General features: G+C 38.2%; 1 protein-coding gene across 3 annotated transcripts in view; it reads left to right on the top strand.

Annotated features, from left to right (window-relative positions):
- CDC14A (cell division cycle 14A) overlaps nt 1–26,378 on the top strand; it is a 183,025-nt gene that overhangs the window by 13,307 nt on the left and 143,340 nt on the right. For all 3 annotated transcript variants that reach the window (XM_011935181.1, XM_011935180.1, XM_011935179.1), the window contains exon 3: nt 18,732–18,807. In XM_011935181.1, coding sequence (XP_011790571.1) covers nt 18,766–18,807 — 42 coding nt within the window. In that variant the 5' untranslated portion in view covers nt 18,732–18,765. The remainder of the gene's footprint in view (nt 1–18,731; nt 18,808–26,378) is intronic.

Raw genomic sequence — 26,378 nt, forward strand, 5'->3', positions numbered from 1 at the left:
CAAAAATAACTCCACAAAAAGGGAGCCTTTCAAAGAAGATTTATCTGCATTTGATTAAACTACAAATAACACACAACTCCCTGGAAAGGCTTGTTCTTTGGTATTGGAATTGGGCCTTGTAATCCAAATAGACACTTACTTTTTATTTATTTTTTTAAATTATACTTTAAGTTCTAGGGTACATGTGTACGATGTGCAGGTTTGTTACATATGTATACATGTGCCATGTTGGTGTGCTGTACCCATTAACTCGTCGTTTATATTAGGTATATCTCCTAATGCTATCCTTCCCCTCTCCACCCACCCCATGACAGGCCCCGGTGTGTGATGTTCCCCTTTCTGTGTCCAAGTGTTCTCATTGTTCAATTCCCACCTATGAGTGAGAACATGCGGTATTTGGTTTTCTGTCCTTGTGATAGTTTGCTGAGAATGATGGTTTCCAGCTTCATCCACGTCCCTACAAAGGACATGAACTCATCATTTTTTATGGCTGCATAGTATTCCATGGTGTATATGTGCCACATTTTCTTAATCCAGTCTATCATTGATGGACATTTGGGTTGATTCCAAGTCTTTGCTATTGTGAATAGTGCCGCAATAAACATACGTGTGCATGTCGACACTTACTTTTAATAACTTGGCTCACTTTTTGTGTGGCTAAAAAGTTAGTGAAATCAAATATATTAATTGTTATGACATCTGTGTGCCCCTCCTAGTGCTGTTCATGGGTGTAGGGTTGGATGTTAATGGCATAGAAAGCTAGTTTGCTGGGAAGGATAGTGTATAGGGTCTTCATTTTCAGCCTGTCCATTGTCATTTCTTCTCTTTTTGAGTTGTGAAGGAAAGGTATTGAAAATACAGGAAAGAGCTCTTTAGGGAGAAACTTTAGGGACTGAATTTTAAGCAGTTTCTGAAGTGACTTAAAGGATTTCACCAAATGTTTTAGCATGTTAAGAATGAGCAGCCGCTAATGAGAAATAATTAGCTAAATGGAAGATTTAAATAATTTAAAACATTCAATTTTCATTTAAACTTAATTAAAGCAGCCTGATATTAATGTATCCAGGAAGTTTTGGATAAATAATTTATAGAAAAATGATTTCTTTTATCTTGTCTGTAGCATAGTTTTGAGTTAAAATGTGAACATAGAACATTTTTGAGAGAAGTATGGAAAAACTACTCTTGCCTAGAAATATTTGTGGGAATGAGTATTTAGGTTAGAGGTAGGTCAGGAGAAACCCTTTTGGTTTTTAAATTTTTATTTCAAATTAAATGTGTAGCAAGTAGGATAATTTAATGGAAGGTTGAATGCCACTTAAGCATATACACACATACACATATATATGATCTTATAGAGTCTTATGGTCATCATTTAGAAACTCAGTTCTCATTATAAATTATTATGATGTAGACAGAAGAGGAGATTTGGTTGAATCTCGAGACAAATTTCATTGTGGGAGTAATAATAATAAAGCCATAGCAGCAGCAGCAGCAGCAACAGCAACAGCAGCTAACACGTATAGCCTTGTGCCAGGCAGTGTTCTAAGTGGTTTACACACACACATTAACTCAATCCTCAGAACAAACCTAGGAGTTAGATGCTGTTATTATCACTACTTAACAAAGGAGGAAACAGAGGCCCAGAAAGGGAAGTATATTGCCTAAGGTCACTGAGCTGGTAAGGCAGAGCAGGGATGTAAGCCAGAGGCAGTCCGCCCTGGAGTCCAGGCATTTCCCAGTCGGCCTGAGACTGAGGCCAATGGGGAGGGTATGGGACACCTTTGCCCCTTCCTGACAGACTTGATCCCTCTAACTTGGGTGGTGACGGCTCTTGGGGGAAATGTGCCACTGACAGTATATGCACAAACTATGACCAGCTCCTATCTGGTAATGTGTGGTGGTAATTTAAAAATTTTTCTTTGTAATTTCACTTTTGGGGGGTGTAATTTTGCCTTTTTTTTTCTTTTTTTTTCCTATCAGTGCGCTACCAAAAAGAAAGAGAGGAAAGAAATTGAGTTAATTGTAGGACATGTGAAAATGAAAGAAGCCCAGTTTTTATAAGCCTAAGATAACTGCTTTTGTAGACTGTCTGGTGAAATGTTCTGGCTGCTTACCTGGTGTAACTTAACGTGAATTTTTTTTTTTTTATGGTATTCTCCAAAAAAACCCTCAGAAAACTGTTTAGTTTTTAAAAGATGGTAGTTTATAGTTTCTTCCCCTCTTTTTCTTCTCTTCATCCAAAAAAGTAAAATTGTTCAGGGCTGCTTTTTTTCACCTTCTTTTTTTTTTTTTTGAGTTGGAGTCTCGCTCTGTTGCTCAGGCTGGAGTGCAGTGGTGTGATCTCGGCTCACTACAACCTCCGCCTCCTGGGTTCAACCGATCCTCGTGCCTCAGCCTCCCGAGTAGCTGGGATTACAGGCACGCACGACCACACCCAGCTATTGTTTTTTTTTTTTTTTTTGTATTTTTAGAAGAGATGGGGTTTCACCATGTTGGCCAGGATAGTCTTGATCTCCTGACCTCGTGATCTGCCTGCCTCAGCCTCCCAAAGTGCTAGGATTACGGGCGTGAACCACCGTGCCTAGCCTTTTTCACCTTCTGTTTTGAGCATATGACAGCCAATGTTATGATGTAGTATATGTTAAGAGGAAGTAGATATATCTGTGTACATTCACAGTTAGTTCTTTTTTTTTTTTGAGACAGAGTCTTGCTCTGTCACCCAGGCTGGAGTGCAGTGGGGCAATCTCGGCTCACTGCAACTTCCACCTCCTGGGTTCAAGCGATTCATCCACCTCAGCCTCCCAAATAGCTGGGATTATGGGTGCATGCCACCATGCCTCGCTAATTTTTGTATTTTTTGTAGAGACAGGGTTTCACCATGTGGGCCAGGCTGGTCTTGAACTCCTGGCCTTAAATGATCTGCCTGCCGCGGCCTCCCAAAGTGCTGGGATTACAGGCATGAGCCACCGCACCTGGCCCACAGTTCTTAATTCTGTAATCCAGGGGAATCAAATTTACCTTCTAGATACTGATTTATTTAAATATCTGCTGTTTTGACCTCTTAGGCATTCGGTGTAGAGTTGATCTCTAATCTTCATAATGATAAATTATTACTCCATTCTTTCAGTTTGCTTGAGATAAGGCTGTGAAAACATGAAATTTAGCCAAGGTGCTAAGGCGAGTTATCTTAACAGGAGTAGTCGTAATCATGCAGCCTGAGAGAGAGCTCCAAGTGGGCTGCAGGAGATCCCAGTGGGGAGCTGTCAGCCTTCCAAGTTCTTTCTGGCCAGGTCACCACAGGGCGGCTTCATTATTTTGTTTGAAGTAGATTCCTAAGACATCAGATGTTCTCATTTGTAAGTTCATAAACACATTCCCAAGCCAGAAGTAAATGACTTTTACTTAGCCACAGCTCAGTACACCTTTGTGCTTAAAAAAACAAAAAAAACAAAAAAAACAAAAAAAACCAAAAAACAAAAACAAGAACAAAAACCTGAAAAACAAAAACACAAAAAAGCCTTACAAAACTCTTGACACATTTTTATGGGAAGTGAAAAGCATAACTTAAAATTTCATAAGTGGTTGAAAATTGCTATACAAGAAACTTAGTATTTAGAGGGGATAGATTTTGATGCAGAACACTGCGCTAATGCTTTGGAGATATGTATATGTAAAGAACGAAGTGGAAACACATACAGTACAGGATAATACATGACCAAAACTGCAAATGTATGTGTTAGGAGTTCAAGAAAGGAAGAGATTATTGCTACCCAGGGTGATAAGAACTGAGCTAGTTTTTGAAGGGTGTATAATAGCAAAGAGTACATTTTATGATCTCTCTGAAGACCAGTACTACCTGTTTTTGCTCACCATTATGTCCCAACACCTAGCACTGTGCCTGGCGTAGATATGGGGCTCTAGTAATTTTAGTTGAATGAATGAATGAGTGAGTGAGTGAATGAGGAAGAAAGGAAAGAAAAAGATTTCAGGCAGAGTCCAGAGAAAAGGCACAAGAGGTGTTTGGGAATAGCAAGATTCTATTAGAGGAGGTGTAATAATATTTGAGTGGAGAGGAGTGACAGGTCACAGCAGCAGTCACTTAGTTGGGGACTGGATTGTGGAAAACTGTTTGGATGTCAGTAAGTTGTGCTTGCTTGTAAATGGCAGAGAGTGACCAGGGCTCTACTTTAGGATGAGTGCTGCCATCACTGGAAGGTGGGGTCAGTTAGGTTATGGCAGAATTGGATTAGGGTTGTAGCAGTGGGGAACAGAAAGGCCAGATGGGGAGAGGCTAGAAAGAATCGATTGACTGGATTTGGGACTGACCAGATGAGGGTAGGGAGGAGGAAGCAAAGGTCAATTCAAAGTTTCTGGCTTGGGTGACTGGAAGAGAGTGAACCTTTAAATAGGTGAGGTATGTAGATCAGAAGGAAACTGCCTTTTTGCTATTCTGTTTTGCTTTGAGGATTGGAGATAGGAAGTAAAAAGGGGATCATTATAATGGAGTCTTTGTCTTTTGTGATCTTTAAGCAGAAAATAGACCGTGCCTGTCCTGGATATTTAAAATGTGGGGAGGTAAGTGGCACAACTGATCTCAAGTTCCTTTCTGGCTTTGTGATTTGAGCTGAAATTTTATACTTAATTGTGAAATTCATTGTGTCTTAGAAAGATTTTTTTTAAAAATTTTTCAAAGAATATTGCTTTTCTACAATGAAGAAATTCAAACCTACAGTGCTATAAATTTTTAATTGGCATAATTTTGTATATGCAGTTTTAAATGCTAATATTTTTAAATCATACATGAGCATTGCAAACCAATGCCATTTTTCAAAATCACCATAAATGTCTCTATATTAATAATATTTCAGGGAAAGGATATATCATACTGTATTGAACATTTTCCTCTCTTTGGTCATTTTGGTTGTTTCCTATGTCTTGTCATTTTAAGTTGTTCCAATTCACATTACTGAGGCAAAGTAGAGCTGTGAATAATTCTTTTTAAAGCTTTAGTTTCAATTTACTTAAAAAAAAGTGGTTTGTTTTAATCAACGAAATACTTCCAGGAGCACCAAAGAATTTTATGTAGATTGAGAGTCATCAAAAATATTGCTCTATTTATTCAAAATATATGGCATTCCCATATCTCACCCAGGAAGATTAACAATAGGGACACGTGAGTGGGTTAAGGAGCAGAAAGTTTAATAGGCAGAAGAAAAGAGAGAGGAGAGCAGCTCTCTCTCGTGAGACAGAGGAGTCCAAAAGGGAAAGGCGGGCCTGCAGCTGACCGCAACAGGTTTTATAGTCTGGCTTGGGGAAGCGGTGTCTGATTTACATAGGGCCCATAGATTGGTTCAACCAGGTGTGACGTTTACGTAGTGGGCGGGGAAGGTTGGTCACCCCACCCCAATCTCATTATGCAAGTGGACTTTCCACTCGGCCAGTGCCATCTTGTCTGCTGCTCACTGTACATGTGGCTGGCAAAAAGAGAAGATGGAGCTGCCATTTTGAACATGCTTAGTCCCAGGTAGTAATATTCCTACTGGCACAACTGCCGACATTCACCTGTGCAAGTTTCCAGCTTGCTTGTTTACGTGCAGCTCTATTTTACAGGCTACTCTTTGTTAGAAGAGAAAATGATTTTACGTCTGCTTTTCATTAAAAGGAAAACCTTACTGAGATCTCCCGTACCCTCACTACCTGCCTGAGTAATTTCTTTTTAACTACTATATCAAAAGCATCTGGTAAATCATCACAATTATTTGTTTTTGACAGTGAATTCCTTTATAAGAAATACTTTGTGTAAACTATAAATTTGAATAAGATATCTCCTTTGTTGTTAATTTAATTTTTTGGTCTTAAATATGTTCATATCCCAGTGACAAATTGAAGAATTTGCCAGTTTAGACTTTTTTTTTTTTTAAATAAAATTTAGTTTTCTTTTGGGAACCGGAAAAGGTAGTTTATTTCAAATTTGGTCCCCATGATTGATGTACTTTAATACATTTGTTCAGTTTTGTGTGTCTGGAAATGTTCAGTGAGACAACTTCTACAGAGAATTGGAAAATTACATTCTGAAATATCAAAGTTTTATACTTTAAATAACTTATGGAAACCTTTCTAAAATGAATATACATTTCTACCTTCTTAAGGAATTTTACTGGCCAGGCCCAGTGGCTCACGCCTGTAATTCCACGCTTTAGGAGGCCAAGGTGGGCAGATCTCTGGAGCAACATGCTGAAACCCTGTCTCTACAAAAAATACAAAAATTAGCCAGGCATGTTCCACATGCCTGTAGTCCCAGCTCCTCTGGAGGCTGAGGTGGGAGGATCACTTGAGCTCAGGGGGTCGAGGCTTCAGTGAGCCATGAGCGTGCCACTGCACTCAGCCTGGGTGACAGATCAAGACCCTGTCACACACAAAAAATAATTTATTGATCACAATTTACTTTTTTTCTGTCATACACAGACTTCATCATTATGGATGATCATCATTTTTGTTTTTTATTTTTGAGATGGAGTCTCGCTGTGTTTGCCAGGCTGGAGTGCAGTGGTGCAATCTCAGCTTACTGCAACCTCTGCCTCCCAGGTTCAAGTGATTCTCCTGCCTCAGACTCCTGAGTAGCTGGGACTACAGGTGCACGCCACCATGCCCAGCTAATTTTTGTATTTTGTTTTTTTAGTAGAGACAGAGTTTCACCATGTTCTCCAGGAGGGTCTCAATCTCCTGACCTCGTGATCCACCTGCCTCGGCCTCCCAAAGTGCTGGGGTTTACAGGCATGATCCGTTGCCCCTGGCCCTGTGATCCTCACCACAACTTTTAGAGTAATTATTTTCCTTTTAAGAGCCTCAGTCACTTTATGAAATGCGAGGGTTAGCCTTTTATGTATGGGAGAATCACTCATCATTCTGTTTTCTAACAAAGCTTTGCATGTACTGGCTGTATAGCTCTCCTGCCTTCAGTACTAGCCTTTGAATAATGGGGTTAATTTATACTGCTGAGAATGTTTCTGTGGGAGTGAACTTTAATTTTCCCAGTGCATTCCTGAAGAAGTCTTTTGTTTTCATTAATCTGAGTCTCGAAGGGAGTTTTTATTAATTGAGTTTCTCTAACGAGGGATGTTAGAATTACAGACCCCGATACTGAAAGGGTTCTTGATACCATCTGGTCTGTTGTTTGACTTTAAGGCGAAGTGAAAGCACTCACCCATTTTACAGAAACAGCAGCTGACACCTGACCTGACTGGTATTTGCCTCGGGTTAAGACGGTAATAAGTGAAGAATCGTTCCTTACACTCTGGTGTTGTAAACCTGAACTTTCTTAGAAACCTGGACAATACATCAAGGTACAGGATTAATAGTTGATATTGGAGTTCTCTCCTTCCTTTATGATCTCAACAAATGTCAAACTTCTTGCAGAGGAGTAAGTAATATGGATGTCAAGTTTCCTAATACATGTAGCTGCTTTCTAGTCTGTGGGTTTGCTTTCTGGCTGTGCAGAAAACAGTGAATTTCAGGGAAGAAGCTGTGTTCTTTTCCTTCCCCAAAGAGGAGACACCCTAAGGGAAATGTCTTCTGTACCCAGACCCAATGCACTGAGAGGACAGATAGAACAGAGTACATCAAAATAGGACAAGTAGACCTTGAGAAACATTTGAACAGTTGAATGGGTTTGTCCAATAAGGATAACTAGAGTCGTAGACTCTGTAGACTCTATATAATGGCTAGAACATTACATAAGCTCTTATGATGTTACATAAGAGCTGGAAAGAACGTTAGGAGCCATCTAATTCAGTGGCTTCATTTGATAGATGAGGATGTGGAGTCCCAGAGAGGCTGTGACACCAGCTTAGGGACATTGAGTGACCAAATTGGGACTGGAACCTTTTGGCACCCAGTGATCTTTAGTTCTGCATGAGACTGCTTCGTGCGTGGGAAGCTTGTTAGATGTGCAGCCACTCTTCCCCAAGAAGTTGGCATCAGTGTGACTGTGGGTGGTTATGCTAAAGGGCTTGAGCAAAAACTCAGACTAGTGCCCTCATCTGAGGTTGGTATTCATTGTGCTTTAGGACCTTTTTAAAATGTGATCGTTATGAATTCAGCCATAATGATCACATCTCATGCAGAAACTTTATCATCTGACTGGAGGGGTGCTGATAGTATTCTAGTGATAGGGAAACTGTTAGGTAATGTGCAGCCCAGAGGCATTGCTCATCAGTTTCAACAAAATTTTACACACACACATGCACACACATGCACGCGCACATACACACACGATCTCATTGTGTTTTGGAGGATACCACTATCTTAGCATTTATCACATTGTAATAATATCTTTACCTGTCTTCTCAGTAGATAGTGAGCTCCTTGTGGATAGGGACTGGTGACCAATAGTCTTTTAGTAACTATTTGAGTGAGCAAGTGAATGAAGAGACAAAAAATGTCAGCAGTGCTGGTAAAACATTGAAAGGTTGGCATGCCTTATAATGATCTGATAGAATTTATTCATCCTATTTTTAAAGCAGTTTTTTTTTTTGTATTGCAAGTACTCTGTGATGAATATGCTAACTTGTAATGCCTTGCTCAGAATAGGTAGTCATAAATCTTGTAGAATAAATGGATAATTCTTAGAATGTAGCTTATCTTTTTGCTGAGGAGTTGGGAATTTTCACATGAAGCTTCTAATGTATAGAATAAGGTATAACAATACTTCAAACAATGATTCCTCTGGGAATTGATTCACTTAAATTATAGTTTATTAGAAAAACTGAAGACAAAATAATGGTACATCATAAACTTCATAAATCTTGTGAGAAGAGATACACATGTTGAGTATGACAGCAAGGCTTCTAGGCCTAGCTTCTATGTCCCTTCAAATTTGTAGGACCAGCACCTGTGGGGTGGTGGGTGATCCTACCCTTGTGAACGTTTGCTGTGATACTTGGGCTCCTGTTTCTTTGTTCTCCTGGTAAGGAGATGAACCTCCTTCCTCCTTCACTTGCATGACTCCAAGTGCTCCAATTCTTTTAGTTTCTTTCCTGTCAAAACAGAAAAGGGTTTGATTTTAGCTATTTACACTTAGTGAATAAAAGATGGATGGACCGATTTTCACTTAATAGTTCATGAGTTTCATTCTAGGCCTTGACTCATAATTTGCCAACCTTCTTGGAAGAAATCTGCAAATAGGTGGAGAGAATCATTTGTTCGTTTGTTCATTCATTTGGAAATGAAGCCATGGGTACTCTCAAATAATAAAATGTCCATGTTTTTCCCTGGCCACATGAGACCAAGAGACTCCTCCCCTCTGCCAAGACAAAGTGGGGACCCTTGCTTGGCTGTAGCTCTGGAGGCCTTTTCCTAGGAAATGCCAGGGTGGAGAAGACTCTGTCCATTGTCATTAACTTCAAGTTTAGTAGCGCACTCAACCCTCAGATTTCTGAATAGTCTCTGAAGCGCTTATTTCTACCATCTCCTCCCTTTTCACTATCCCCGGGTTGATGACCTTGCATTTCTCCTCTTCCACCCTGCTTTTGTTCTAAGCTGCCCAAATAGATGTAGTTTTACTTTCTAGCACATTTGACTCATTTTAATTGATTATCAATTAATTTTTATATTGAATTTCCCTCTAGCTAATAGTATGTATTATTAGTATGTTTTCATTTTTCCCTCAACTCTGGTGAAGAAAGTTCTTACAAAGGAGCATGTTGTTGGAAGATGTCTTCTTTATTCACAGTATTTCATTATACCAAAGTTGGTGATAACCCTGCATGGTGTGAACAACTATCAGCAATTTTTCAATGATCTTGACATTAAAAAATGTATTTATTAATAGTAAGCTTGAAAACTATATGTGTAAGACTATATTATTTTAAATACATAAATGGTTTTATTAGTGTATTGTATCAAATGACCTTAAGATAAGATAGAGCTTGTTGGCTTTATATTTCTCTGTGACAAGTCTAACTTTTGAAGACTCGTTCAAAATTATTCTTGGTTGTGCAAAACTTTTGACTGAATTTTTTTAGTGTAACTTGAAGCTCATCCGTTTTTTTGTGGGATACAAAGGCTGGCCCACTGAGTTTCAACATACTGTGGGGTGGGAAGTCCTCTGGGTTTGGATTGCATATTGTTTTTCTACCTTTAACCTGAGACTCTTGCCAAAAAAGAGGCATAACTACTTCATTGTTGCTATCTTTGGATAGCAGCCTGCTCTTAAAACAGCCTGTCTTTTTGAGAGACAGTGAAGGAGGGTGGGAACTAGATCCTCACCTATTTTTCCATTCTCTCATGTTCTAAGTTCCAACTGGTTTTTTGGAAATATGACCCTCTTGAACAAAACAGGATAAAAATTACCAGGGCCTAATCTCACTGTTGGGAAATAATTGGGTCCTTGTAGGGAAAGGATATTGTCTTCAAACATTTTATCTATACTTCGTTTATGGTACTTGGTCATTTCTTTTATCTTTTATAGTTATTTTGATATGTCTTTTCATCTTGATCAGTATTGTCCATCAGTGCAGATCATTGTTGAATTCTTTAACCATTAGCTACATGTGGCTTTTGAACACATTTGAAATAATTGAAGAATTTTTAATTTGTTTCACCTTAGTTAATTTAAATTTAAATAGCCATGACTAGTGGCTACCATGTTGGAGAGTACAGATCAACTTAAGGATGATGTTTGTGTTTGATTTACTTTCTCATGTGTTATTGTAGTATACCAATTTTATTTCCTGGTGTTTGGTGAAATAGGTTCATATGTGAACCATATTGCTTTCAAAAGTACACGTGGCTAAGCCATTCTGATTGTTAGAAATTGTACATCTTTGAATTTGAGATTGAAGTTGGTTTGTAATGATTAGTATGAAACTAGAATTTGATGACTTGAATTCTTTTTTAAAAAATTTCAACTTTTATTTTAGATTCAGGAGTATATGTGCAGGTTTGTATACAAGCATATTTTGTGATGCTAAGGTTTGGGGTATAAATGATCCTGTCACCCAGGTAGTGAGCATAGTTCCCAATAGTTAGTTTTTCAACACTTTACTCCCTTCTTCCCTCCCCACTTCAGTACTCCTTCATATCTATTGTTGCCATCTTTTTGTCCGTGAGTACTCAGTTATGTACTTCCCACTTATAAATGAGAACATGTGGTATTTGGTTTTCTGTTCCTGCATTTATTCATTTAGGATAATAGCCTCCAGCTGCATCCATGTTGCTGCGAAGGTGGAATGATTTCTTTTCTTTTGGATATATACCCAGTAATGGGATTGCTGGGATTGCTGGGTTGACTTTTTAGCAGTAGCCATTCTGACTGGTGTGAGATGGTGTCTCATTGTGGTTTTGATTGGTGTTTCTCTGATGATTGGTGATGTTGATCATTTTTTCATATATTAGGTGCTTGTATTTCTTCTTTTGAGGCATGTCTGTTCATGTCTTTTGCTTATTTTTTAATGGGATTATTTTTTGCTTGTTCAACTGTTAAATTCCTTATGGATTCTAGATATTAGACCTTTGTCAGATACATAGTTTGCAAATATTTTTTCCTCTTCTGCATGTTGTCTGTTTACTCTGGTGATAGTTTATTTTGCTATTCAGAAGCTCTTTAATTAGGTCCCACTTGTCAATGTTTGCTTTTTGAGGACTTAGTCATAAATTCTTTCCTGAGGCTGATATTTAGAATGGTGTTTCCTAGATTTTCTTGTAAAATTCTCCCTTTTTTTTTTTTTTTGAGACAAGGTCTTGCTTTGTCACCTAAGTTGGAGTGCTATGGCATGATCATGGCTCCCTGCAACCTTGACCTTCTGCGCTCAAGTGATCCTCCTGCCTCAGCCTCCCAAGTAGCTAGGACTATAGGTGTATGCCACCACATCTGGCTAATTAAAAAAAAAAATTGTTTTTTGGAGACAGGGTCTCATTTTGTCACCCAGGCTGGAGTGCAGTGGCACCATCAGAAGTCACTGCAGCCTCGACCTCCCAGGCTCAAGCAGTTCTCCTGCCTCAACGTCCCAAGCACCTGGGACTATAGGCATACACTACCACATCCAGCTAATTTTTATATTTTTTTGGTAGAGATGGGGTTTTGCTATGTTGCCCAGGCTGGTCTCGAACTCCTAGGGTCAAGTGATCGGCCTGCCTCAGCCTCTCAGAGTGTTGGGATTACAGGCATGAGCCACTGCGCCCAGCCTAAAGTTTTTTTTTTTGTAGGGATGGAGTCTCCCTTTGTTGCCCAGGCTAGTCTCAAACTCCTGAGCTCAAGCAGTCCTCCCACTTTGGCCTCCCAAAATGCTGTTTAATAAGCATGAGCCACGGCTCCTGGCCTCTTCTGGGATATTTAGTTTGAGATCTTGCATTTAAATCTTTAATCTATCTTGAGTTAATTTTTGTGTATGGTGATAGATAGGAGACCAGTTTCATTCTTTTGCATTTGTCTAGCCAGCTATCCCAGCACCATTTATTGAATAGGAAGTCCTTTCCCTATTGCTTATTTCTATTGATTTTGTTGAAGATCAGATGGCTGTAGGTGTGCAGGTTTATTTCGGGGTTCTCTATAATGATCCATTGTTCTATGTGTCTGTTTTTGACCAGTACCATGCTGTTTTGGTTATTATAGCCTTAGACTAGAGTTTTAATTTGGGTAATGCGATACCTCCGGGTTTGTTGTTTTTGCTTATTACTTTGGCTATTTGACCTTATTTTGGTTCCATATGAATTTTAGAATAGTTTTTTTTCCTAATTCTGTGAAAAATGATATTGGTAGTATAATAGGAATAGTGTTGAAACTGTAGATTGCTTTGGGCAATATAGTGATTTTAACCATATTGTTTCTTCCAATAACATGAGCATGGAATGTTTTTTCATTTGTGTTGTCTATAACTTCTTTTAGCAGTGTTTTGTAGTTCTCCTTGCAGAGATCTTTCATCTTGGTTAGATGTATCCCTAGGTATTTTAGTTCTTTTGAGGTATTGTAACTGGGATTACATTGTTGATTTGGCTCTTAGCTTGAATATTATTGGTGTATGGAAATGCTACTGATTTTTGTACATTGATTTTGTATCCTGAAACCTTATTGAAGTTGTTTATCAGTTCCAGGAGTCTTTTGGCAGAGTCATTAGGATTTTCTAGGTATATCATTATATTGTCAGTGAAAAGAGATAGTTTGACTTATTTCCCTATTTGAATGCCTTTTATTTTTTCTTTGGTTGCTTGCTCTGGCTAGGACTTCTAGTATTATGTTAAATAGGAATGGTAAGAGTGGGCATCCTTGTCTTACTTCAGTTCTTAAAGGGAATGCTTCCAACTTTTGTTCATTCAGTATGATGTTGGTTGTGGGTTTGTTATAGTTGGCTCTTATTATTTTGAGGTATGTTCCTTTGATGCCCAGTTTGTTAAGGTTTTTTATCATGAACGGATGTTGGATTTTATCAAAAGCTTTTTTTCTGTCTTTGAGATGATCACATTTTTAAAATTTTAATTCTGTTAATGTGGTGCATCACATTTATTGGTTTTCATATGCTGAACCAACCTTGCATTACAGGAATGAAGCCTACTTCGTTGTGATGCATAAAGTTTTTGAGGTGCTGCTGGATTTGGTTTGTTGAGGATTTTTGTGGATAACTTGAATTATTTTTGCTTTCTCAAAATTTGCTCAAAGTGAATTTAAAAAGCTCAAATAACCATAGCTAAAAATCCCAAATTTAACTTTAAATTCTACCAGTGTCAATGTTCATATTCAAGTAGAAAAACAAGGTATATTAGTCAAAAGTTTTGCTTCGATTAACCTAAGGGTAAGAAAATCTCTTATATAGAAAAAAGGTTACCTTAATCAATACTGTTAGGTGCATATTTATACACAGGCATACCATGGAGATATTGTAGGTTTGGTTCTAGACCACTGCAATAAAGCAAATACTGCAATAAAGCAAGTCACACAAGTTTTTTTGGTTTCTCAGTACATATAAAAGTTTTGTTTATACTATACTGTGGTCTATTAAGTGTGTAATAGGATTGTGTCTAAGAAAGAAATGTATATACCTTAACTAAAAATACTTCATTGCTAAAAAATGCTAATGATCATCTGAGCCTTTAGCAAGTTGTAATCTTCTTGCTGGTGGAGGGTCTTGCCCCAGTGTGATGGTTGCTGAGTGATCAGGGTGGTAGTTGCTGAAGGTTGGGGTGGCTGTGGCAATTTCTTAAAATAAGACAGCAGTGAAATTTGCCATATTGACTGACTCTTCCTTTCATGAAAAATTTTTCTGTAGCATGAGATGCTATTTGATAGTGTTTAACTCAAAGTAGAGCTTTCAAAATAGGAGTTATTCCTCTCAAACCCTGCTGCTACTTTATCGACTAAGTATGTGTAACATTCTAAATTTTTTGTTGTCATTTCAACAATATTCACAGCATCTTGAACAGGAGTACATTCCATCTTAAGAAGCCAGTTTCTTTGCTCATTCATGAGCAAAAGGTGTGAGTATGATAAAGTTGAATGAGAAGCAACTCCTCATTCAAGTTTTATTATGAGAATTCAGCAATTAGGCTCTACTTCTAATTTTGGTTATCTTGCCATTTCCACTACATCTGCAGTTACTTCCATCACTGACATCTTAAATCCCTCAGTGTTACTCATGAGGGTTGGAATCAACATCTTCCAAACTCCTGTGAATGTTAATATGTTGACCTCCTCCCATAAATCTTAAACCTTATGAACCAACCTCTGCTAACTTCATACTTTTATTCTGCAGCTTCCTTACCTCTCAGCCTTCATAGAATTGAAGATAATTAGGGCCTTGCTTTGGATGAGGCTTTGGCTTAAGGGAATGTTGTGGCTGGTTTCATCTTCTGTTCAGATCACTAAAACTTTCTCCATATTAGCAATAAAGGTATTTTGTTTTCATATCATTCATATGTTCCCTGAGGTAGCACTATTAATTTCCTTCAAGAACTTTTTCTTTACATTCACAGTTTGGCTGTTTGGATCAAGAGGCCTAGCTTTTGGCCTATCTTGGCTTTCAATACACCTCCTTCACTAAGTTTAATCATTTCTACCTTTTGATTTAAAGTGAACCATGTTTCACTTTAAAAAGCAACTTTTCCTTTTACTTGAAGACTGAGAGGCCATTATAGGGTTATTAATTGGCCTACTTTTTTAGGGGTATTTAATTGGCCTAATTGCTGTGTCTCAGGGAATAGGGAGGTCCAAGGAGAGGGAGAGAGATGGGGGCGGGGAATGGCTAGTTGGCGAAGCAGTCGGAACACATGTGACATTTATCAATTAAGTTTGCCATCTCATTTGGGTACAGTTTGTGGAGACCCAAAACAATTACAGTAGTAGCATCAAAGATCACTGACCATCATAACAGATACAATAATAATGAAAATTTAGAATATTGTGAGAGTTACCAAAATGTGAAGTAGAGACATGAAGTGAGCACATGCTGTTGGAGAAATGGGACTGATAGACTTGCCTGATGCAGGGTTGCCATGGTCCTTCAATTTGTAACAAAATGCACTATCTGTGAGCATGATAAAGTGAAGTGCAATAAAATGAGGTATGCCTATACTCTTCATTTTGATTCTTTTCAGTTAGTTTTTGTTGACTTGTCTTGGACTGGCCAGTAAAGGGATTATAGGTATGGTTCATTTTGGATTTGTGGGTATTTTGTTTATATTTACATTACAACACTACACTGGGAACTTAAGAAATGAGTCTAGAACTTTTATTTCAGATCACTGCTGCTTTCTTTCTTTGGCATCTCTGTGTTCTTCTCTTGAAGCCTGTGTACAGGGACAGCTAAATTTGGTGCCACCTGTAATGTAAATTTCAAAATATTACCGACTTGCCTAATAGGGATAAAATATACAAGTTCAGTATTCTTTATTTATCTAAGGCAAGTGGCTATTGGCAGATTTTATGTAATGTAATGACATAGTTATGATAATGTCATTTGGGTGGCAGCAAAAAAATTAAATGACTAATTCAAAGGTCTTTTGGGATGGATTTTGGAAATATGTTGATATTTAGTAAATTTGTGGTCTAGACTAACTAGAACTTAAAGCATTAATGAGCAAACTATTTCATAATGAATACTTGTTTCTGGCTTTGTATTATGTGTAGGACATTCTTCTAGTCATAAGTATATGATACAGTCCCTGACAGAGAGACTAACATTATAGTTGATTAAGTAGACTCAACACTTAAAATAATTTGCAATATTTGGTAGTATATGTAGTAGACTAAAAGAATGACTCAGATGGTAAGTTTTGAAAACTTTGAGAGAAAGGTAGTGGTGTTCCCTAGGATGATTGGAAAGGCTTCATGGAGAAGGTGGGATTTGCACTGGACTTTGAGCAAGGTAGAGGATGGCAGAAAGAAAAGGAGGACACTCTAGACAAGGAAATCAATGTGAGTAGAGGCTTAGATTAAGAATACATATGGAATATTTAGGAATAAGGAATAGACATGTTTGTTGGAATGAAGATTTCCTATGGGACCTCTCAGGAGATAAGGCCAGCCTGGAAGCTAGGGGAATGTTGTGTAAGGCTTTGATTGCTGGACCAAGGAGTTATTCTAAAGGCAGTAAGAAACCATTAAACATTTTTGAATAGTGGGAGGTTATGTGATAACTGAAACTTTATGAAGACTAATGTCTTTCTTGGAATACAGGATGAAAGGGAAGGGGAGAGAGATTTTAAAAAGTATAGGCACTTCTCAAAAGAAGACATTTATGCAGCCAACAGACACATGAAAAAATGCTTATCATCATTGGCCATCAGAGAAATGCAAATCAAAACCACAATGAAATACCATCTCACACCAGTTGGATGGCGATCACTAAAAAGTCAGGAAACAACAGGTGCTGGAGAGGATATGGAGAAATAGGAACACTTTTACACTGTTGGTGGGACTGTAAACTAGTTCAACCATTGTGGAAGACAGTGTGGCCATTCCTCAAGGATCTAGAACTAGAAATACCATTTGATCTAGCCATCCCATTACTGGGTATATACCCAAAGGATTATAAATCATGCTGCTATAAAGACACATGCACACATATGTTTATTGTGGCACTCTTCACAATAGCAAAGACTTGGAACCAAACCAAATGTCCATCAATGATAGACTGGATTAAGAAAATGTGGCACATATACACCATGGAATACTATGCAGCCACAAAAAAGGATGAGTTCATGTCCTTTGTAGGGACATGGATGAAACTGGAAACCATCATTCTCAGCAAACTGTCGCAAGGACAGAAAACCAAAACCACATGTTCTCACTCATAGGTGGGAATTGAACAATGAGAACACTTGGACACAGGAAGGGGAACATCACACACCGGGGCCTGTCATGGGGTGGGTGGAGAGGGGAAGGATAGCATTAGGAGATATACCTAATGTAAATGATGGGTTAATGGGTGCGGCACGGCAACATGGCACATGTATACATATATAACAAACGTGCGTGTTGTGCACATGTACCCTAGAACTTAAAGTATATAAAAAAAAGTACAGGTGTGAGATGAAAAGGATCTGGACTTCTGCTGGCAAAATAGGAAGAGAAAGGGAAGGGATGAATTAGAGTAGTAGCTTGTTTGATATATCAGAATTAAATATTTATTTGTTGGCCTATTGTGATTGAGAGATTTAATGCCTGAGTGACTGGGAGAAGCAAAGTGTTTTTTCAGTCTGGAGGGCTGATGTGAAGGAAAGATGGGTTGAGTTTTAGATATTCTCAGTTCCAGGTGATGGAAGGGCCTGTAGATGGTGGACCCAGCAGGTAGTCGAGATGGAGAAGACTGACACTGGCTCTCAAGTGGAAGAGACATCACTTTTCCATAGGGTCGTTAGTTGAATTCATGACGTTGGCTAAGAGAGATCTACAGATTGATGACTGAATCCTGGAGCTGTTAGGGGATGAAGAGAGCGGGAGGAGCCAGTGTGTCTCATAATACAGAAAGTTCATGGAGAACGAAAACTGAAAAAAAGACCACTGGATTTAAGATACTTGAGAATTGTGAGCTATGTTTGAGTGGAATAATTGGAATCCAAAGTACACAAGTAAGTTTATGACTAAAATATATGATAAAGAAATAAAAGCAAGTAGTACAGGCCATCTACTTGTTATATTCCTGTTGGTTCTTTCCTTGCCTGCTCTTTAGTGTGTTTACTTAAATGGTCTGGCAGGCAGATAAAAGGAGGTGGAACTTAAAATTGTCCAATTAGTTCCCTTTTTTTTTTTGAGATAGAGTTTCGCTCTTGTTGCCTAGGCTGGAGTGCAGTGGTGCGATCTCTGGCTCACCGTAACCTCCACCTCCTGGGTTCCAGCGATTCTCCTGCCTCAGCCTCCCGTGTAGCTGGGGTTACAGGCAGGTGCCCCCGCTTCTGGCTAATTTTTTATTTTTAGTAGAGATGGCGTTTCTCCATGTTGGTCAGGCTGGTCTCGAACACCTGACCTCAGGCAATCTGCCTGCCCTGGCTTCCCAAAGTGTTGGGATTACAGGCGTGAGCCACTGCGCCCAGCCACTAGTTCCCTGTTAAAATAGAGACTAGTTAGAGTAACTAGAGGGCATTAGGATGAAAGCATTAGTTATTTGGATTATACGATAGATAAGATTAGTTATAAGATAATTGAAATTTGATTATAAGTTTAATGAAATTAAAGATGAACATTGATGTTACTGAAAGTTGTACTTTTACTAAGTACTAACTTTTTTGTTTTTCTTGTATCTTAGTTTCTATGCAGATTTTGGACCGCTGAACTTGGCAATGGTGTACAGATATTGCTGCAAACTAAACAAGAAACTAAAAGTGAGTATTGTAGTGATATTTGTAATTTGGAGTTAAAATATTTGAACCATAGGGTCTGCTCAGTGGGGTTGGTGTGCATGCAATATTTAGTCAGATGATCTTGATCTCTGGAAATTTATGTGAGTAGTTCACCTAGAATTTGAAAGTGATCCTCCTGATTATACCACAAAGGACATGCTAACCTCTTTCAGTTTTCAGAATGAGTTGCAATATGAGCTGAATGAAGTCACTGGAATAGTGACCTAAGAAAGAAAGCACAAATCCTTTTAGGCTGTTGTTAATGAGTCTATCAAATTCCCTCCTAGGATAATTTTTCTGAAACTTTCAGATATGCCTGTAGACCCTGTTTCCAAGTGATGAAAAGGGCTCATCATGGCTGGAGCTGTGTGCATAACATTTTCTGTTTGGTCAAGATTGAAATTTTTTGCATGTTTCTTAAATGTTCTGTGTGGTTAACAGCCAAGTGAGATTGATGAACCAGCAGTGACAGAGAATGGAATTTTACCTGAGATGATAGCATTCTGGTCATACATTTAGTATTCATCTATATTTTTGATTTCACATGGGTATCTGGTTTCATTTTCTGTACTTTTATGTGGATTTTGACATGTGGCTTCTTTTTTTTCTTCTTCAAGCATATGAGGAAACTCATCTATATACCTAGTTTTAGTGAACTTATTTTATCACACAGAAAGCAATATGTATCTCTTTGTCTTCCAATTTCTAAATGAAGATCTTAACGATTTCAGTTTGAAAGACAAAATGCTATACAGCAGACTCTTAAGGGTAAATAATAAATTATAGTGCTCAGGTATTTTACTCTTTCTGCTGGGTAAAATATCACTAGTGTTACATAGTACAATGCCTTGGACATGTTAACTGTTCTGTGATTGTCTTTTGATTTGATTGGTTTTTAATGAACTTAGGTATAAAAAGCAGTCTGATGGAGAATTTCCTGTAGAATATGTTGTATCCTTATGAATTTGAAGTTTTGCTATTGATTTCAAAGTGAGAGGTGGACAGGGAATTATACCAAAAAGAATCAATAATCATATAACATATTAGGTTGGTGCAAAAGCAGTTGTGGTTTTTACAATTACTTTTACTGTTAAAAACCACAATTATTTTTGAACCAACCCAATAAAATCTGTTTTACACAACTTTTATAGGAATTAACTTATAAAGTTGTCTGACTTGAAAAGATACATGTAAATTCCTTTGATTAAGCCAGATCTGTTTTTCAGAAAAGAAACCAGTATTTTAGAAAGTAAAATAGAGGTTTTTGCAACCACCAAGGAAGTAAATAATATCCTTTTTAAATAAAATGAACTTTTAATGGCTGAATAAACAAGAAAAGGAAATTAATAAATAATGGAAGTCTATTTTTTTCTTTTGAAGACCAAGGAATTTCTTTGCTGTCTTGATTAGTCATTAGTATGTAGTTGGAATGAATTGGGTGTTATAATTAATCTGGGAACTGAGTACTATCTAGGGTAGCCAAAGAGAAAGGAGTCATTATCAGGAAAGTAAAATCACTAGTGTGACTCAGTGTTCTACTCATAGCAGTTGCACAAGATTAGATGGGTTGAGTTGAGACTATTTTTTTCTACCATTTCCTATACTGAACAGTATGGTAAGTGTATGTATGTAAACTTGTTTCTATTTGCTTTCATTTATAGTGCTTTGTTTCAACATTATGGAAGTTTAATAAAGTTTAAACTTTATTAAAACTCCACTTGGTTCATTTTAGTGGTAAGGTAATCTGTTGGATGTCTGGAATGACATATGTAGCTTTAGGACAATTAATGGGCACTGTATTACTTGCTGAATGATTGCGTTTTAAAAACTTAAATGTTGATAAGTCGTGAGTTATCTCAATGAAACATACTAAATAGAATCTCTAATTAGGAGAAAAAGATTTACTGTACCAATCCAAAGTTGGAATTGCTTCAGTTTTGTGGAATCTTAGTTTCTTCATCTGTGAAACAGGAATTATAGAACTGTCACGGGGTGGTGGTTAGTATTGTATTAGAAAATGTGTGTGTCTTAGTCTGTTTTGCCTTGCTACAAAGGAATACCAGAGGCTAGGTAATTTATATATAAAGAAAAGAGTTTTATTTGGCTCACGGTTTCACAGGCTTTGTACATGAAGTATGGCACCAATATCTGCTTCTGGTGAGTCCCTCAGGAAGCTTTCACTCAAGGCAAAAGGTGAAGGGGAACAGTCATGTCATATGGCGAGAGAGGGAGCAAGAGAGAGGGGAGGGAGGTGCTACATCTTTTTAACAACCAAATCTTGGGGGAACTAAGAGTGAAAACTCACTCAATCCCCTCAGAATGGCACTGAGCCGTTCATGAGGGATCTGCTCCCATGACCCAAGGCCCCACCTCTTAACACTGGGGATCACATGAGATTTGCACAGGACAAATATCCAAAGTGTATCAATATGTAAAAGCTTTGTACATTTTAAACTCCTATACACAATAAAGTTACCAATGTAACATTTGTGAATTCTGATAGGGAATATAATAAAAACAGCTCTTCTACAAAATTGATGAACACCTGCCTCTCAACCTTAAAGCTATTGTTTCTATATGGGAAAGCTGTCCAATATAATTTTAGGAATCTAAATGAGCATTGAGGCAAGACTCAGAAAGGGAGGCCTGGGAAAGGTGTGTGACTTGCCCAATGCAGCAGGTAAAGTCAGTGCTAGATTTCATGGCTCTCTACTGCATTTTTCCTGTCCTTCTTTCCACCTTCAGTAGCAACCATAGCCTCTGGTTTAAAGTCACCCTTTGTTCACTCTTCGCATTGCCCCAGCTACCTCACCTTGTTGTCCCACGCTGACTTTGAGTCTTCTCTGCCTCTTTCATTCCTGTAAGTGTTAGGGCCATTCTGTCTGCTTCACTTCCAGGAACCCAGACTCCAGATTCTCCCCTTTGGAAAATGCCTTTGTTACTCACCTTGCACATTCTGTCCCTCTCACACTACTGGGATTGCTAGACTTTCAGTCTCCCTGTTCTGTCAGTCCACTGGCACCCTGCTGATGTCTCTTGCCTGCAGCCTGTGGTCACTTACTTCAGTAAGGTCTTGGGTACTTTGCTTTCTTGTCTTTCTGCCTTGTCAGCTCTCACCCTTGGTGTCTTCCCAGTGGATGATTTCATGCACTAATTTACTGGGAAGCAGCAGTACCCTTGCCACTCCCAGCCTTGCACTTTACTCTGTCATACCAGCTGTTCCATGCATTTGCTCATGAAGACCAGTCTGACTGGGATGTCCTTACCCTCTGGCTTGATAGTTCTTCATTCTTTAATACTTTGTCCAGCCACTACCTTTTAGGAAGCATCTTCCTGTCCTTTTGGACTGGATTGAGGGTGCCTCCCTTGTTTTCCCATAATTCTATGTGCAGCTCTCTATCCTTGATGAATTGTGATGACCTGTTTGCACCTGTCATTCTTGCTAGACTATGACCTCCTAGAGGGTGGGAGGTGGAGGATATAATATATCTTTGTGTTCTCAGTGCCCAGTGCAGGGACAACAGACACACAGAGACGTCTTTTGACTTTGTCGTCATCCCCTTTATTTGCAGATCCCCCTTTCTCCTTTTGCTTCCAGAGGTTGCAGAAGAAGAGCTGGCCTCCATCCTTCCTGTGCACTGATTTCTTAGCCCTTTCTTATCTCACTTTTGCCTTCCCTACTCTACTGAAACTGCTCTAATAGCATCTTAAATGCCGAATCTGATGGCATTTGCTGGCTCCTCAAACTCCTTTACTTCTCTGAGTAATTTCACACTGTGTTAACCAGTAACAACTTCTTAGAATTCTTCTCTTGTGTGATTTCCCAATTCTTTTAGGCACATTTCATTTTTTAGTTTGGAAATTTTTATTCCTTCCAAGAAAGCTTGTATGATTTTTCTTCCTTATTCTATGCTTTATATAGATAGGTAATATTTTGCTGTACATTTTATTCCAATCCCAAATTTCTCATTTTTGAAATGAGAAGGTATTTTTTTCCAGTTGATGATTTGAGGTGGTGATTTATCGCTATTTTTGTGTGTATGTGTCCATACACATGCTATTCCCAATGGCCTTATTTTAATTATGTCAATTAGAATGGAAAATTATTCCATCAAATGTATGCTTAGATTAAAAATCCAAACATAAAAGGCATCATCACCAACAAAAAACCTGCTGCTTATTTAAACTGCTTTAAAAAATTGTCAGTACTAGGATTGAAGCAGTAATAGGTTACTTTTTGGTATTTCCCCTGGGATAGGGGAAGCAATCAAAAGAGGGAAGATGCATTGAAGTGAGAACAATTTGTTAAACTGTGTATGTTATTTAATGTTAAATGTCATCAATGATTGATAGGCTAGAGCTGGAATTATTATTCTGGTAATTCAAGGGATCCATAAACCCTTGAAATTATATGTACAATTTTGTATGCATTTACATTTTTCTTCTGGGAGGATTCATGGCTTTTCTTCAGGTTCTCAGAGGGATCCTTGACACAGACAATGCTAAGAACACTGGGCTAACGTCTTCTGAAAAAGAAGACTTTACTAACAAAAGACAAAGTTGTGGTATTTTGAAAAAACTCAATACCTTCCTCAATCTATTCTTTTTTTTTTTTTTTTTTTGGAGATGGAGTCTTACTGTATCACCTGGGTTGGAGTGCAGTGGTGCGGTCATAGCTCACTGCAGCCTCAAACTCCTGGGCTTAGATGATTCTCCCACTTCAGTCAACTGACTAACTGGAACTATAGGTGTGCACTGCTGTACCCCACCCAGCTAACTTTTTTTTTTTTTTCCCAGTTTTTGTAGAGGCAGGGACACACTACGTTGATAAGGCTGGTCTTGAACTTCTGGGCTTCAGCTATTCTCCTGCCTCAGCCTCCCAAAGTGGTGGGATTACAGGCATGAGCCACTGTGCTTGGCCATCAATACAGTTTTAATTATTGATTTCATTTTCCTCTGAGAAAAATAAAACCTCAGCTTGGAGAAGAAAAATCTCTAAAAAAGGGGGACATTTTCTAGGGCAGTGCTTTTTTTTTTAATACCTGCTGTTATGAATCAACAGGATAATTACAGTAATCTTGAGGACTGTTTTAAAAAAGGATTAAGGGAATATTCACAGAAATGTAATTTTAAATTTACAAAACATCCCACATAGCCCTTTCAGGGTAAAAGGGGAAGGGGGTGGTCATGATGAAACCAATGATTATATTGAAGCATTGGAAGTATCTGGCAGATGGTGGGGCTTAGGGAATGTCCTTGTTGCTGAATGAATCAGTGCCATAATCCTATCCTGGAAACCAGGCACCTGCCCCATATCAGGTGGTTATATACACAAGAACTCTTTTGATATAATGACTAGACCACCCTATTATAACTACAAAAACATGCTGAGATTTCTTCATGTGGTTCTCATCTGTTTCTAGCTCATGGGTTTGTAGGGAAGAAAAGCAAGCTACATTCTGGAGATAGTTCATGTAGTTTAAAGAGGTTCTAGGGGCTCCAGAGCAATGTCGTCTCCCATGGGAGTGAGCCTAAACAGAGTTTGCAAGGCAAGAACCACTTATGCCTGTTAGGAATCCTCAGGCAGGAAGAACCCCGTTTATAGAGAATCCCACATGCCTTCAATTATTAATTATTAACACGATCAAATCATCTTTATGAGGAACTTTTCTCTGACATTTTGACTTCTGCTTTAATCAACTGTGCTATTTCATTAATGAAATGTATTGGGTTTGTAACAAAATGGGCCACACAGAGACACCTTTTTCTTTTTAAAGGAATGATTCAATCTATTTCATCTTGGCACTAAATAAAACCATAAACCATATTTTGTTTTGTACAGCCAAAGAACATTTTCCAGAGTATTCCTTTCCTGAGAAAGTTGGAGGTAAAACTTGTAAAGGTCATGGCTGCTCACAGGAAGACCTGCTCATTTTATCGCTTTTGCAGTGAGATGAACACTGATTGCTATGGAGATGCTGATTGCTGCGGCCATTACTGGTCTAGCCTAGCCACCTGTAAGAGAATGATGCCTTGGTCATTGCGGTCTCTGTGCTGTGATCTCCTTAATGTGACCATGATCATTGACAGAACTTGCATGTTTAGTAGGTGCATGGGCTCTATTTTTATTAAACAGCATCTTATCCAGGCTGCACTAATGTCTTCCTTAGCTCAGTCAGACTGATTCATACAGCTTAATTAAATACAGCGTTCTAACCAAATAACTTGAAGATTTTACTTTTCTGTGTTTCTTTAAATTGACCATTAACTCTTTTTTTTCTTTTTGCCTTTGGCTTTGAGCCTAATTGTATCACCTTTGTTATTAATGGTTAATGTTATTAATTTGTTATTAATGTTATTGAATGGTGCTCTCCTGACTGAAGCTGAACAAGTGCATGATTTGTGTTTGTTGCCATAATCTGAGCGTAGCCTGAGCTATTTGTTATTTGTGCAGCTTGTCATTATTTTTTCTCTCTCCAAGTTGCTGTGGCTTGTGTTTTGCAAGGTGTTATCCCACTAGAATATAACCTTTCATATAGCTTTTCTTTCCAAGATGGAAAATGTCTGGGGTCAATACCCTTATCTTAATTTGTATTGTTCTATTATAGCAGTCATTGTACTTTGGTTTATAAGTACATTTAGTATTTATGATATATACTTATGATTTACATAACAGGGGCAAAACTTTGACTCTCAGGTAAGCAGTACAGAAATTTCTGTAGGTTTGATTATGTTAATTGATAGTCAATACTAAATTCCACCTTTTATCTACTATTTTTTTGCCTTATTAAATGAAACACTTACTGTACCTGTAATTAGTATCATTTTATTGGTCCTTGTGTGCTGTAAATGCATCCCTATACAGTTATTCTCCTCTGTAATAAGCCTTGGCCAATATTTTGCATTAAATATTCATTAGCCTTTGAGGTTAGAGAGTGGGTTTCTTCTCCCCTTGTCACTGCATTGCTCAGCAAAGTGTTTGACACACAACAGCTGCTCATTTTATGCTGATGGAACCCATAGAATCTTCTTCAGCAGCAGTATGATGGCACCCAGATTTAGCAAATTGGTCACCTGTGGCCTGCATTCTGTCCACAGACATGTTTTCTTGAGCATAAACACTGTTTAAAAAACTGTAATTCATAGTCAATATCTGCAGTTTATGAAAGCTTCCATTTTGACTTTTTTGAAATATTGCAGTATCTGACCATTCTGCACCCAGATTCCCTCACGAGCAGCAGGTTGGAGCTCAGTGCGCTTTGGATAGGGAATGCTTTTCTTGTTTACCAGCTGCCCCACTTCAGATTCTTGGCACCTGAGAACGTCTGAATTTGGAACCTCTGGAATAATGACATTTAAGGCAGCTTAATTATGGAATCATTAAAGGGACTTGTTCCTAAAGTGTTATCACCTGGAATGCATGAATTTACAAATTGTAATAAGGTTTGCTGAGGAATCTGGGGAAATGTGTTTTTTGTAAAATGCTTTTAAAAGGCTTATTGCATGATTTAGAATTCCTTTTTAAGAGAATGTTGAGTTCTTTGGGGACAACT

This window comes from Colobus angolensis, unplaced genomic scaffold (genome assembly GCF_000951035.1).
Source record: "Colobus angolensis palliatus isolate OR3802 unplaced genomic scaffold, Cang.pa_1.0 Scaffold141, whole genome shotgun sequence".
NCBI classification, from domain to species: Eukaryota; Metazoa; Chordata; class Mammalia; order Primates; family Cercopithecidae; genus Colobus; species Colobus angolensis.